The sequence below is a fragment of the Palaemon carinicauda genome, chromosome 22 (assembly GCF_036898095.1).
Source record: "Palaemon carinicauda isolate YSFRI2023 chromosome 22, ASM3689809v2, whole genome shotgun sequence".
In the NCBI taxonomy this organism is placed as follows: domain Eukaryota; kingdom Metazoa; phylum Arthropoda; class Malacostraca; order Decapoda; family Palaemonidae; genus Palaemon; species Palaemon carinicauda.
Window position 1 is genome coordinate 65,222,711 of NC_090746.1, and position 12,500 is coordinate 65,235,210.

General features: G+C 47.4%; 2 protein-coding genes across 4 annotated transcripts in view; both read left to right on the plus strand.

The window, feature by feature from the left end:
- Positions 1 to 12,500, plus strand: part of LOC137616494 (monocarboxylate transporter 9-like) — a 287,290-nt gene that overhangs the window by 45,630 nt on the left and 229,160 nt on the right. The window lies entirely within an intron of this gene.
- LOC137615918 (serine/arginine repetitive matrix protein 1-like) overlaps positions 5,115 to 12,500 on the plus strand; it is a 41,709-nt gene continuing 34,323 nt past the window's right edge. Inside the window, exon 1 of the mRNA XM_068345606.1 lies at positions 5,115 to 5,880. Within this exon, the coding sequence (XP_068201707.1) occupies positions 5,115 to 5,880 (766 nt within the window). The remainder of the gene's footprint in view (positions 5,881 to 12,500) is intronic.

Here is a 12,500-nt window from a genome sequence, read left to right on the forward strand (position 1 = left end):
GCCTTCACGAGATTTTAACCGTTGGGCCAAATGCTAGGATCCTTGAGGGTCATTCTGCACTACTTTCACCTATTATTATTATTATTATTATTATTATTATTATTATTATTATTATTATTACTTCTAGGTAAGCAACAACCCTGGTTAGAAAAGCAAGATACTATAAGCCGAAGGGCTCCAGCAGTGAAAAATAGCCTCGTGAGGAAAGGAAATAAGGAGATAGATAAATAATATAAGAAATGAACAATTAAAATAGAATATTTTAAAAACAGTAACAACATTAGAAGACGTATTTCATATATAAACTATAGAAGACCTATGTCCGCTTGTTCAACATAAAAACGTTTGCTGTAAGTTTAAACTTCAGAAGTTCTATCAATTGAACCACCCGATTAGGAAGATCATTCCACAACTTGGTCACAGCTGGAATAAAATTTCTAGAGTACTGTGTAGTATTGAGCCTCATGATGGAAAAGGTCTAATTATTAGAATTAACTGCCTGCCTAGTATTACGAACAGGATGGAACTGTTCGGGAAGATCTGAATGTAAAGGATGGTCAGAATTATGAAAAAAAATAATTATGCAACATGCATAACGAAGTAATTGAATGACGGTGCCTGAAATTAATATCTAGATGAGGAATAAGAAATTTAATAGACCGTAAGTTCCTGTCCAACAAATTAAGATGAGAATCAGTAGCTGAAGACCAGGCAGGAGAACAATACTGGAAACAAGGTAGATTGAAAGAATTAAAACACTTCTTCAGATTGAATTGATCACCAAAAATCTTAAGAGACTTTCTCAATAAGCCATATTTTTTTGTGCAATTAAAGAAGACACAGACTTAATGTGTTTCTCACAAGTAAATTTGCTGTCGAGAATCGCACCTTAAATTTTAAAAGAGTTACACAGTTTTAAAGAAACATTATCAATGCTGAGATCCGGATGTTGAGGAGCTACTGTCCTTGACCTACTTACTATCATACTTTGAGTTTTATTAGGATTCATCTTCATGCCCCATAATTTGCATCGTCTCCCATCTTTCATCTGCGTCTTTTTTGAGATCGTGAATTTTTCATGAAACACGTCAAAACTGGGCTTTTCTTGCATTGTGCCAACCCTTTGGTATCTGTATTGTTTTCATTGTTACTGGATCGACCAGATGTACTATAAAGTGTTACTTGAAATAGATCACAGGATTCGCGGTGGTGTAATCCTAAAACGTAGTGTATTTGATGATTCTACTCCAGCATATTAGTTTCTTGTTTCCAAAGGATTGGTAAACATAACTTTATGAACAGTTACTTATTTTACTTATGTTACTTTATTGTAGTTACTTTACGTATGTTACTTATTTTGGCATTAATGATTTCTAGTAAGGTTTGTACCAGGATTTTTGCACCATTTTATATTGTTTTCTGTAATTGATTTATAGCGAATGCGTACCGACATATTTTATTTATTTTTTAGATGTAAAATCTTGACCTTGTAAAAGAGAGAGAGAGAGAGAGAGAGAGAGAGAGAGAGAGAGAGAGAGAGAGAGAGAGAGAGAGAGAGAGAGAGAGTAAGCAGACCCCAATTTTCTCGATACGAAATTTGAATTTAACCTCATCAAACCTGAAACAGACCTCTTTTGATGTCAATATAGTTAAACATACTGTAACCAACATTGCTAAATAAAATAAAAACATACAGTATATAAAGCACTTATAATTCAATAAACTTGGGATACTTTCCCGAATAATGTCTTGGTATTTCATTTTTGCTACGCTGTTGCCGTAAGACTCGGAAGTGTTCCATTACGACTTTGGTGCTACGTTAATCTGATTGTTATTTTTTTTTTTCATTTTGATTGATGATATTACAGCTTATTAGAAATCGAAGTGCCTCTCCTAAGTTTATCAGGTCAGACTTTATGTATAATCTGATCATCATAACTAATGATAAAAACTGATTTTCAAACAACCTTGTCTAACCTAATTACACCAATGAGGACATTTTGGTGTGGGCATCTCTTACGTCACTATACAGACCCGTTGTCCAGAAAGGGGTTAGATGGAATTCAGCTTTTATGCCCGGAGACATTCGCGAACTTATATGAGTGACTGTACCACTCAATCACTTGACTGCTGTACTTGGGGGTATGGTTGGGGGGGGGGGGCATTTTTATCCTCCCAAAAATTAGAGTCTGAGAAACCAAGTTGATATGATATTTTTGACTAAGTATTTATTCTTCTATAAACGTTGGTACATTAAATTACATGTCTAATTTTCAATAAAAATGAATTAATCATGACAGCTATTTTTTTGTAAACGAAAAAAAAAAAATGGATTTGCGTTTTATTTACATAGAGAAATGTCACTAGTAATGTTTGGCGTCATTCGAAGGGGTAAACATGTTTTGCATGTTGTCTTCACACTGTTCAGACACATGATGTTATTGTTCAAATATCAGAACTGGATTGGAACGTTGTTATTGTATTTGAGTTGATTAATTTTGCCGTTTTTTTAGATTTTGTTTTTTTGTTATACTTATCGTGTTCATTTAATTTTTTTTTTCACGAATATGTTCATTATTTGAAAGTGAGAAATACTATCACCTTGCGTATTTAAATATTATTTTGTTCCGTAACCCAATACAAACCATTGCTATTTCCATGGGGTAACATTTGGCGGAGCTGAATGACGAGCCATTAAAATTAAACGAGGGTTAACTACCCCCTTGCTAATTAGCAGGGGGTAGGGAAGGGGTAGCTAGCTACCCCTTCCCCCCTCACACACTGTGAATAGCTCAATTCACTTTTGGCTCGGGTGATGATCAGACGTCTCTGCTCTCACCCTCGCTTGACAGCCTTTAAATTCTGCTTTCTCTTTATCTAGTGTGTGGGAAGTTGGCCTCGACTCTACGATGCGTACTTGCCCTGGAGTTCCTAAGCGTTCATGTGGGACGTTTATGTCCTCTTTGGAGACGGACCCTCACGCCCTTTGCCCCCTTTGCCGAGGTCAACGGTGTGACAGGGAGAATGTGTGCAGTGAGTGCAGGGAGTGGCCTGCCTCCCAGTGGGAGAAGTTCGGCCGTAGACGCAAGAAGAAGCCCAAGAGAGACCGATCTCCTTCGAAGGTGACTTTGAAGAAGGAGGTCTCTAGGGTTTCTCCTTGCGCCGCCCGAACCTCCTCCGAAGGTCTCCCTCGTCCGGCTTCACCTGTGAAACCGCCGAGTGAGATTGCAGGTCCTAGTGGTTTTTGCCAACCTCGTGGTGGTGGAGAGGGCGTGGCCTCCCTTAGCGAGGTTGTTCCCTCTCCTCCCCCGGGGGAGGATTTATTATATTTTGATGAATTCGACTGCACTGTTTCTAATCATGGTTTGTTTCAGCTTTGGGCTTCCTTGGGGCTTAAGGGCACTCCCTCCAAGGAAGGCCTGTTTGACTTGTTGCAGCTGGGGGCTGCAGTCAAACAGTCACCGGTAATGCCGGAGGTTTTTCCTTCGGACATTGTCGATACTGTGTTGTCTGCCCCTTCTGACGTGGCAAGTCTAACCCTTGATCCTGCTGCCTCGGATGTTGCTGAAGTCCCATCTCTCCCTTCCGCACAGCCTTCGGAGGGAAGGGTGGGGCCTCCGGTCTCTCCTGCGAGCTCGTCTCCCCCTCGGGGTAGCGCGCTTTCAGAGACCCCTCTTCGAAGGACCGATGACCCTGACTCCTTACCCAGGGGTCGCATTCGTCGTAAGGCCCGTAGGCCTCTGCGAGAGAGGGGGCTCCCTTCTCCCTATCAAGGGGTGAAGAGGCGCCTCTTTGGGTCTCCTTCTCCTCCACCTGCGGAGGAACTTCCTCGTCAGGAGAAGGTCATACCTGCAACATCTCTTGACCTCTCTGCGGATCGTTCACGATCCCCTTCTCCTGCCAAGTCTTCAGTGCTGCCGTCACCTGTAATCCTACAGGCACCGTCTCCTTCGGGGGAAAAGGACTCTGGGGTTAAGTCCCTGGCCATTGTGCGCGCACCTGCGCGCTTGCGTGCAGTTGAGCGCAGATCTTCGTCTCTTCAACCATCACCTGTTCGCCAGCGATCTCCTGTTCGCCAGCGCTCTCCAACGCACCAGCGATCTCCTGTTCGCCAGCGCTCTCCAACGCGCCAGCGATCTCCTGTGCGCCAGCGCTCTCCAACGCGCCAGCGATCTCCTGTGCGCCAGCGCTCTCCAACGCGCCAGCGATCTCCTGTGCGCCAGCGCTCTCCAACGCGCCAGCGATCTCCTGTGCGCCGGCGCTCTCCTGCTCGCCAGCACGCCCCTGGGCGAGCTCTTCATCTTGAGGATGGTCAATGCTCACCAACGCGCCAGCGATCTCCTTCTCGCCAGCGCCTTTCTGGGCGCGCTCTTCAGCCTGTGAAGAACCAGCGCTCCCCAACGCTCCAGCGATCTCCTGCGCACCAGCGCTCTCTCGCGCGCCAGCTCTCTCCTGGACATCCAGAGAAGGGGCAACGACTTCCAACGCGCCAGCGATCTCCTTCTCGCCAGAGCTCCACTGCTCGCCAGCTCTCCTTAGGGCACCCTCACCCTGAGAAGCAACAACTTCCTGATGGGCGCGCTGCTCACCATCACTCGCCTGTGCGCGCGCGCAAGCACTCACTAGTGCCTGTGCCTGTTGCACGCCCTGTGCGCCCACGCTCGCCAGCGCCCTCTAGATCTTCGGACTCAGACGTTCGCAAGGGTTCGCCCTTGTCTCGCACGTCGATTCTTGCGCTTCCAGTTGCCCCTGTGCGCCCTTCGATTTCTGAGCGCCTCTTAAGTTTGGCGCACTCACGCCCACGATCTCCTTCAGCTCGCCCTTCACGCCAACACGCTGTGGGTCCTGCGGGCGGTAAAGAAGGGGCCTCTCCTACATGCGCCCCGATCGCCGACAGATCTGCGCGCCACCAGTTGAGGGAGACTAAGTCTTCTAGGAGACATCTTTCTCCCTCCCACCATCACCAGCGCTCCCCCAAGAGGTCGCGCGGTCGCTCGCCAGCTCCTTCTGTGGAGTTTTCTCCTGCGCATTCATATGCACGCTCTCCTGATCGATCTCGTGCATACCCTCCTGCGCGCCATTCTCCTGCGCGCCATTCACCTGCGCGCTCCTTCATGCATGCACCTGCGCATGCGCGCCATCACTCGCGGCCCTATGACCACCTTTCCCCTTCGCGTGAACGCTCGCCTACAGGTCGCTCGCCTACAGGTCGCTCGCCTACAGGTCGCTCACCTACGGTGGGTCATTCGGACCGCAAGGATCCTCGGCAGGATGCTCCTCCTGGGAGGCGTTCCCAGGATTCACCTCCGCACAAGAGGAGGATAACGGCAGAACAAGGAAAATCAGCAGAGAGGTCTAGGCAGTCTTTTTCTTTTCAGGAAGGCCTCGTGGTGACCACTCCTAAGGGTCGCGAGATCCCCTTTTCTCCAGCGGGGATTGCTGACACAGCGTCAGTTACCCGTCTACCTTGGTTCCGCCACATGATCAAGGCTGTGGTCCAGGCTATCAACCCTTCCAGCACTGATCAGAGGCGGGACCCTGGGATGGGTTCTCCACCGTTGAAGAAAAGGAAAGGAGTGGGCTTCGTGGTAACTCCTCCCCAGGAAAAGCTGGTCTCCAGGAACCCCGTCAGGCGGACCCCTTCACCTTCTCCAACCTCTGCAGCTCCACCCCCTCCTGTAGATGAGTTTATCTCGTCCTCGGGGGACTCCTCTGACTCGGAGAATTCTTCCTTGGCACCAAGGGGGGAATTTTCTCCGGATAGGGGAGAGGTCGCACGGGAAGAGGTTCCTCCTCGGGTGTCGGTGTTGGAGTCCTATTTTCCTTCCAGAAGGGAATCGAAGGACACCAAGACTGTTCCGAAATCTTCGTCGAAGATTCGTCAAGAACCAGCAATTCCTAGGGAGGACGTCCACGTTTCTCCCCAAGAAGACCTCTTGGGGATGGGAGACTTAGCTGCCAGTCCACCAAAAGGAGAACACAGCGAGTCAGAACACGCGTTCTGGCAGGTCCTTGGTTTGATGAGGGAGCTCAACAAAATCAAGGACCCGGAGATAGCCCCTCGTGAGGGGAAAGACACCGTGCTTGACGAGGTCTTTGGTGTCCAGAAGCCCCCCAAGACTAGTGCAGCTTTGCCCTGGTCTAAAGGGGTGAAAGGCGCCAGGGACAAAGTCAAAGCTCAGCTCTCCGGTCTGGCCTCCTCAGGACGTTCTTCTGCCGGGTTTAGACTCCTCCCTCCTCCTCTAGTCCAACAGAGGAGGTATTTCGAGATCGACGGGGAGTCTTGCATGTCTCTTCCACTCCATCATTCTGTGGAGGAACTAGCTAAGGGAACTTCTTTCGAGAAGCTCTCGACCCGACAGGTGACGTTTGCGGCGTCAGAGACCCAAAACCTGGAGAAAGTCGCTAAGAGTGCCATGCAGGCAACTTCGTGGCTTGATCTCTGGCTTGGGTCTTTGGGCATCCTATTGCGATCTGAGGATCTGTCCAAGGAGAGCAATAGGAAGGCCTTGGAGACCTTCCTCCTCTCGGGCACTCGCTCTATTGAGTTTCTAGCTCACCAGGTCACTAACCTATGGGCTAACTTGATCCTCAAAAGACGCGATTCAGTGTCCGAGAGGTTCCATCCGAAGGTCCCCACCGCAGACGTCAACAGGCTCAGACACTCCTCTATTTTTGGAGGGGAGTTACTGGAGCCTCGTGACATGGAGCAGTCGGCTGAGAGGTGGAGGAGGTCGAACCAGGACTCTCTCCTCCAAAGGGCCCTGACATCTCGGCCCTATAAACCTCCAGCCCCTCCACAACAACGTCAACAGCAGCCTCGCAGAACACCTAAGCAGGCTCCGGCAGCTAAGGCAAGCGTGTCTAAGCCGCGGTCCTTTCAGCCGAAAGACAAGAGACGCGGCAAGTCCTCTAAGGGAGGTAGAACTCCTAGAGGAAGCGGCAAAGGTCGCAAACACTAGGAGTGGCAATCCCCCCGCGTGTCCACCTGTGGGGGGATGCCTAAGAAGTTGCGTGCAGAGGTGGCAGCAACTCGGGGCCGACCCTTGGACGGTCTCTGTGATCGGCCAAGGGTATCGCGTCCCGTTCACAACATCTCTACCTCCCCTGACAGCGAATCCAGTGTCGTTGAACTCCTATGCCTTGGGATCGGCAAAGGGGATGGCCCTCCGGGCAGAAGTCGAGACCATGCTCAAGAAGGATGCTCTCCAAGAGGTCGACGACAGCTCCCCAGGCTTCTTCAGTCGACTCTTTCTTGTAAAGAAGGCGTCTGGAGGCTGGAGACCGGTCATCGACCTCTCAGCACTGAACAAGTTTGTCATACAGACTCGGTTCAGTATGGAGACAGCGGACACGGTCAGACTTGCAGTGAGACCACAAGACTTTATGTGCACTCTGGATTTGAAGGACGCGTACTTCCAGATCCCCATCCATCCGTCTTCCAGGAAGTACTTAAGATTCGGCCTAGACGGCAAGACCTACCAGTTCAAGGTGCTGTGTTTCGGTCTCTCCACAGCACCCCAGGTGTTCACCAAGGTGTTCACTCTGATCTCGTCGTGGGCTCACAGGAACGGCATCCGTCTCCTTCGTTATCTGGACGACTGGCTGATCCTGGCAGACTCGGAGTCGACCCTTCTGCGTCACCGGGACAGGCTTCTGGAAGTTTGCCAAGATCTAGGGATCTTGGTAAATCTCGAGAAGTCCTCTCTGCGCCCTACGAAGAAACTGGTATATCTAGGCATGAAACTAGACACGATTCTCCACAAAGCCTTTCCATCAGACGAAAGGATAGCAAGGCTGAGGAAGGTAGCAGAACCTTTCCTCAGACGAGAAGAGCTTCCGGCCCAACTGTGGTTACGTCTCTTAGGCCATCTATCATCTTTGGTCCGTCTTGTTCCAAACGGCCGCCTCAGGATGAGATCCCTTCAGTGGCGGCTGAAGTCGCGATGGAATCAGGGAAACGATTCCCCGGACTTCCTAGTTCCCATAGGACCTTCGGAACGGACGGACCTTCGATGGTGGCTGGACGACGAGAACCTACGGAAGGGAGCAGATCTCCTCGTCCTCCCCCCAGATTTGACTCTGTTTACGGACGCGTCAAATCTAGGGTGGGGGGCCCACATTCTGAACCAAAGGGCCTCAGGCCTTTGGTCAGAATCGGAAAGGTGCCTCCACATCAACTTGCTAGAATTGAAGGCCGTTTTTCTGGCTCTTCAACAGTTCCAACAAACCCTGGCGGGCCACTCCGTGGTGGTGATGAGCGACAACACCACGGTAGTGGCTTATATCAACAAGCAGGGAGGTACTTTCTCGCAACAGCTATCCCATCTTGCAGTAGAGATTCTGAGATGGTCCGAGACCCGCTCGATCTCACTAACAGCTCGCTTCATTCCTGGCAAGAGGAATGTCCTCGCCGACAGCCTCAGCAGGGCGACGCAGATAGTGAGTACCGAGTGGTCCTTGGACCCTCAGATAGCCAACAAAGTCCTGACTTTGTGGGGCTCTCCGACTGTAGATCTGTTTGCGACAGCCTTGAATTTCAGGCTGCCCCTTTACTGCTCTCCAGTCCCGGACCCCAAGGCTTTCTGGCAGGATGCCTTTCAACACAGGTGGGACAACATGGACGTTTACGCCTTCCCACCTTTTTGTCTGATGAGAAGGGTGCTCAACAAGACCAATCTATCGGTCAACCTTTCCATGACTCTCATAGCTCCGCTATGGCATCATGCGGAATGGTTCCCAGATCTTCTGCGGCTCCTAACGGAACCCCCAAGAGAACTCCCTCCACGTCACGAGCTACTCAGACAACCACATTGCAACATCTTCCACAAGGCCGTAGCTTCGCTTCGGCTTCACGCCTGGAGACTATCCAGCGACTCCTCACGGAGAGAGGATTTTCTCAGCAGGTTGCGGACAGGATTTCTCGGCACCTGCGAGAGTCCTCGGCCAACGTCTACCAGGCGAAGTGGAAAGTCTTTTGTGGTTGGTGTCGTGGAAGGGGTCTCTCTCCGCTCGATGCCTCTATTCCAACAATAGCGGAGTTCCTTGTTTATCTTCGGGAGGAAATGCGCCTTTCGGTCTCGGCCGTGAAAGGTTATCGCTCAGCCTTAAGCTTAGCCTTCAGGCTGAAAGGAGTGGATATTTCCTCTTCGTTGGAACTTTCTCTACTCATACGCAACTACGAACTTACTTGCCCCCAGTCGGAAGTCAGACCCCCTCCTTGGAACGTGGTTCAAGTGCTTAGGGCTCTGAAAAGAGCTCCCTTTGAACCATTACGCCAGGCGTCTGATCGCCACCTAACGTGGAAGACGGCGTTCCTACTCGCGTTGGCCTCGGCCAAACGAGTAAGCGAACTTCATGGTCTCTCCTACGACGTTGCCCATTCAAGGGGATGGGGGGAGGTAACGTTCAGGTTCGTCCCTGAGTTCATTGCTAAGACTCAAAACCCTGGGGTGTCAGATCCAAGATTCGACTCCTTCAAGGTAACGAGTCTACGTTCTGTAACAAATGACCCAGATCATCTGTTACTGTGCCCAGTCAGGAGTCTGAGGCGCTACCTCAAGAGAACGGCTGCAGCCCGTCCTCATGTGCAAGCTTTGTTTGTGAGCACAGGGAGGACAAAGAGGAGGGTCACCAAGAACTCCATCTCTTCATGGATTCGCAAGGTGATAAGCAGCACCTTGAATCCCGACTCTCCTCCGTCACGTCGTCCCAGAGCTCATGATGTCAGGGGTGTTGCTACTTCCCTGGCCTTCAAGAGGAACTTCTCTGTGACGCAGGTTTTACAAGCTGGGGTCTGGAAACGTCAGACGACGTTCACAGCCCACTACCTGCAGGACGTGACCCACAGGAACCTCGATACGTTTTCTATCGGTCCTGTGGTGGCTGCACAACAGCTGGTCTAACCTCAGGCTCCTTATTGGACAAGTAGCAGAAGGTTGAGGGCATTGTTACCCGGTTTTAGTCTGCGTGAATGAAAGAGTATGTCTGGCCCTTACTTCTTTCTTCATTCTCCCCTCCCTTGGGAATAGCAGCATCCAGGCCTTTGCACAGCTGACCTCAACCTCTGCAGGTAAACCATGCTTCCTTGTGCTCCTAGTATTAGCTTTAATACTGTCGCGTCCCCCATACCCTGACGAGGTGGTATTGGGTACGTCCTAGCCTAGGGTTCCACATAAGGAACCCCAGGTCAACTTCCTAGGACGAGTCACGTTATTCTCCTTCACACACATCCTTGTAGGCCGCACGATGGTCAAACATGACAGCGTGCGAGGGTTAGGGACTCCCGTTCCTTGAGTTCTACAACTCGGAATTGGAGTCCCCGGGTAAAGCCGAAGCCAGAAGGCTGGGGACTTTCCTAAGGGTAAGTCACCCCATGGAAATAGCAATGGTTTGTATTGGGTTACGGAACAAATGACAAATTTCGTAGATAATTTGTATTTTTCCTACCATACAAACCTTTGCTATTTACGCAAATGTTACCCGCCAGCCCTGACCCCCAAGTCAAGTCCTACATTTAAGTGAATTGAGCTATTCACAGTGTGTGAGGGGGGAAGGGGTAGCTAGCTACCCCTTCCCTACCCCCTGCTAATTAGCAAGGGGGTAGTTAACCCTCGTTTAATTTTAATGGCTCGTCATTCAGCTCCGCCAAATGTTACCCCATGGAAATAGCAAAGGTTTGTATGGTAGGAAAAATACAAATTATCTACGAAATTTGTCATATTATTATTATTATTATTATTATTATTATTATTATTATTATTATTACAAGCTAAGCTATACCCTTTGTTAGAAAAGCAAGATGCTATAAGCCCAAGAGCTCAGACATGGAAAAATAGCCCAGTGAGGAAAGGAAACAAGGAAACAAACTGTAAGAGAAATAATAAACAATAAAAATAAAATATTTTAAGAATATTAGCAACTCTAAATTAGATATTTCGTATATTTTTTTCGGACGGAATAAGGTCCATGCTCAGTTGTGAATAGTAACAAAAAACCCCTTTGTTTACATAGTTGTAAAAAAAAAAAAAAAAAAAATGACGCTCTTTGAAAAGAATAACATTTCCTAGCCCCTGAGACTAAAGCCACGGACACTATTTAAATTTATTATCTACCCTATGTAATAAAGAGCAAGTTCCTGGCTATATATATATATATATATATATATATATATATATATATATATATATATATATATATATATATATATATATATATATATGTGTGTGTGTGTGTGTGTGTGTTACAGATGTAATCTTCCTTAGCACGAAGATAACTAAGTCTTGATAATATGGTAGTCTACATAAGGAAAATTGAAAGATGTGTATATGAAGAAATGCTCTAGTTTCGTCCGCCACTGGACCTGTTTTGGAGCGCTTATCATAATAAACGCTTCATGAAGAGGTCCGGTGGTGGACGAAACTGTATAGCATTTCTACATATACATATCTTTCAATTTTCCTTATTTAGACTACCATATATCAAGACTTAGTTATCTTCGTGCTAAGGAAGATTACATCTGTAACACACACACATATATGTATATATATATATATATATATATATATATATATATATATATATATATATATATATATATATATATATATATATATATATATATGTATATATGTATTATATATTTCCAGTCAAGCTTAGCGGCATTGCCAGACGTATAGATATCTGCTCGTTCTCGCCTCGTCCCTCGGGTAGGGGGCGAGGGGGTAGCCAGAGAGGGGATACTCTGAAAGGTACACTCGTAAACCACAACTGCCGTGTTGTAGCATGGCCTTGGTTGTAATTAGGAAAGGGGGAGGGGTGGGTACGGTTGAATCTGTTGTGTGCACATCTATCTCAAGTATTCAGCCGTCATTTTTGACGGATCGCGTACATTAGTATAGTAGTAATGTCATATATCCGATGATGTCCCAAACTAAAATCCTTACGTATTTTTTAATGGATTATGGTTCCTGCAATATAGTTGATGCTTAGGTAAATGAAGAATAGGTTAGTGATGATTTGGTAAGGAATTGGAGATTTAGTTGTCGATTTGGTTTATGTTTTTATGGGAAACTTGAGAAATAATTGGTAGTGTAAAATGGTTGCTCTTTGGTCGAACTGAGAACAGTATATGGATATACATTGGGTTATTATTATTATTATTATTATTATTGTTGTTGTTGTTGTTGCTGTTGTTGTTATTCGTCATTAATATTTGTAGACACTATACAATTTATTACTACGATTTAATCTTGAATGAGATGTGAAATTTATATAACGTGTTGTTTATAGAAGTTGTACGTCTTAAGTCTTTGTGTGTGTGTGTGAGAGAGAGAGAGAGAGAGAGAGAGAGAGAGAGAGAGAGAGAGAGATGGTGCTATAAACATCAGTGGTGTCATTCAAGTGAGTGCTATGGAGAGGCTTCTGTAGGATCTCCATCACCGACGTCCTTTAGCAGAGACATAAATCATCAGAAAACGATTTCTCTCAAAAGGTCGTTG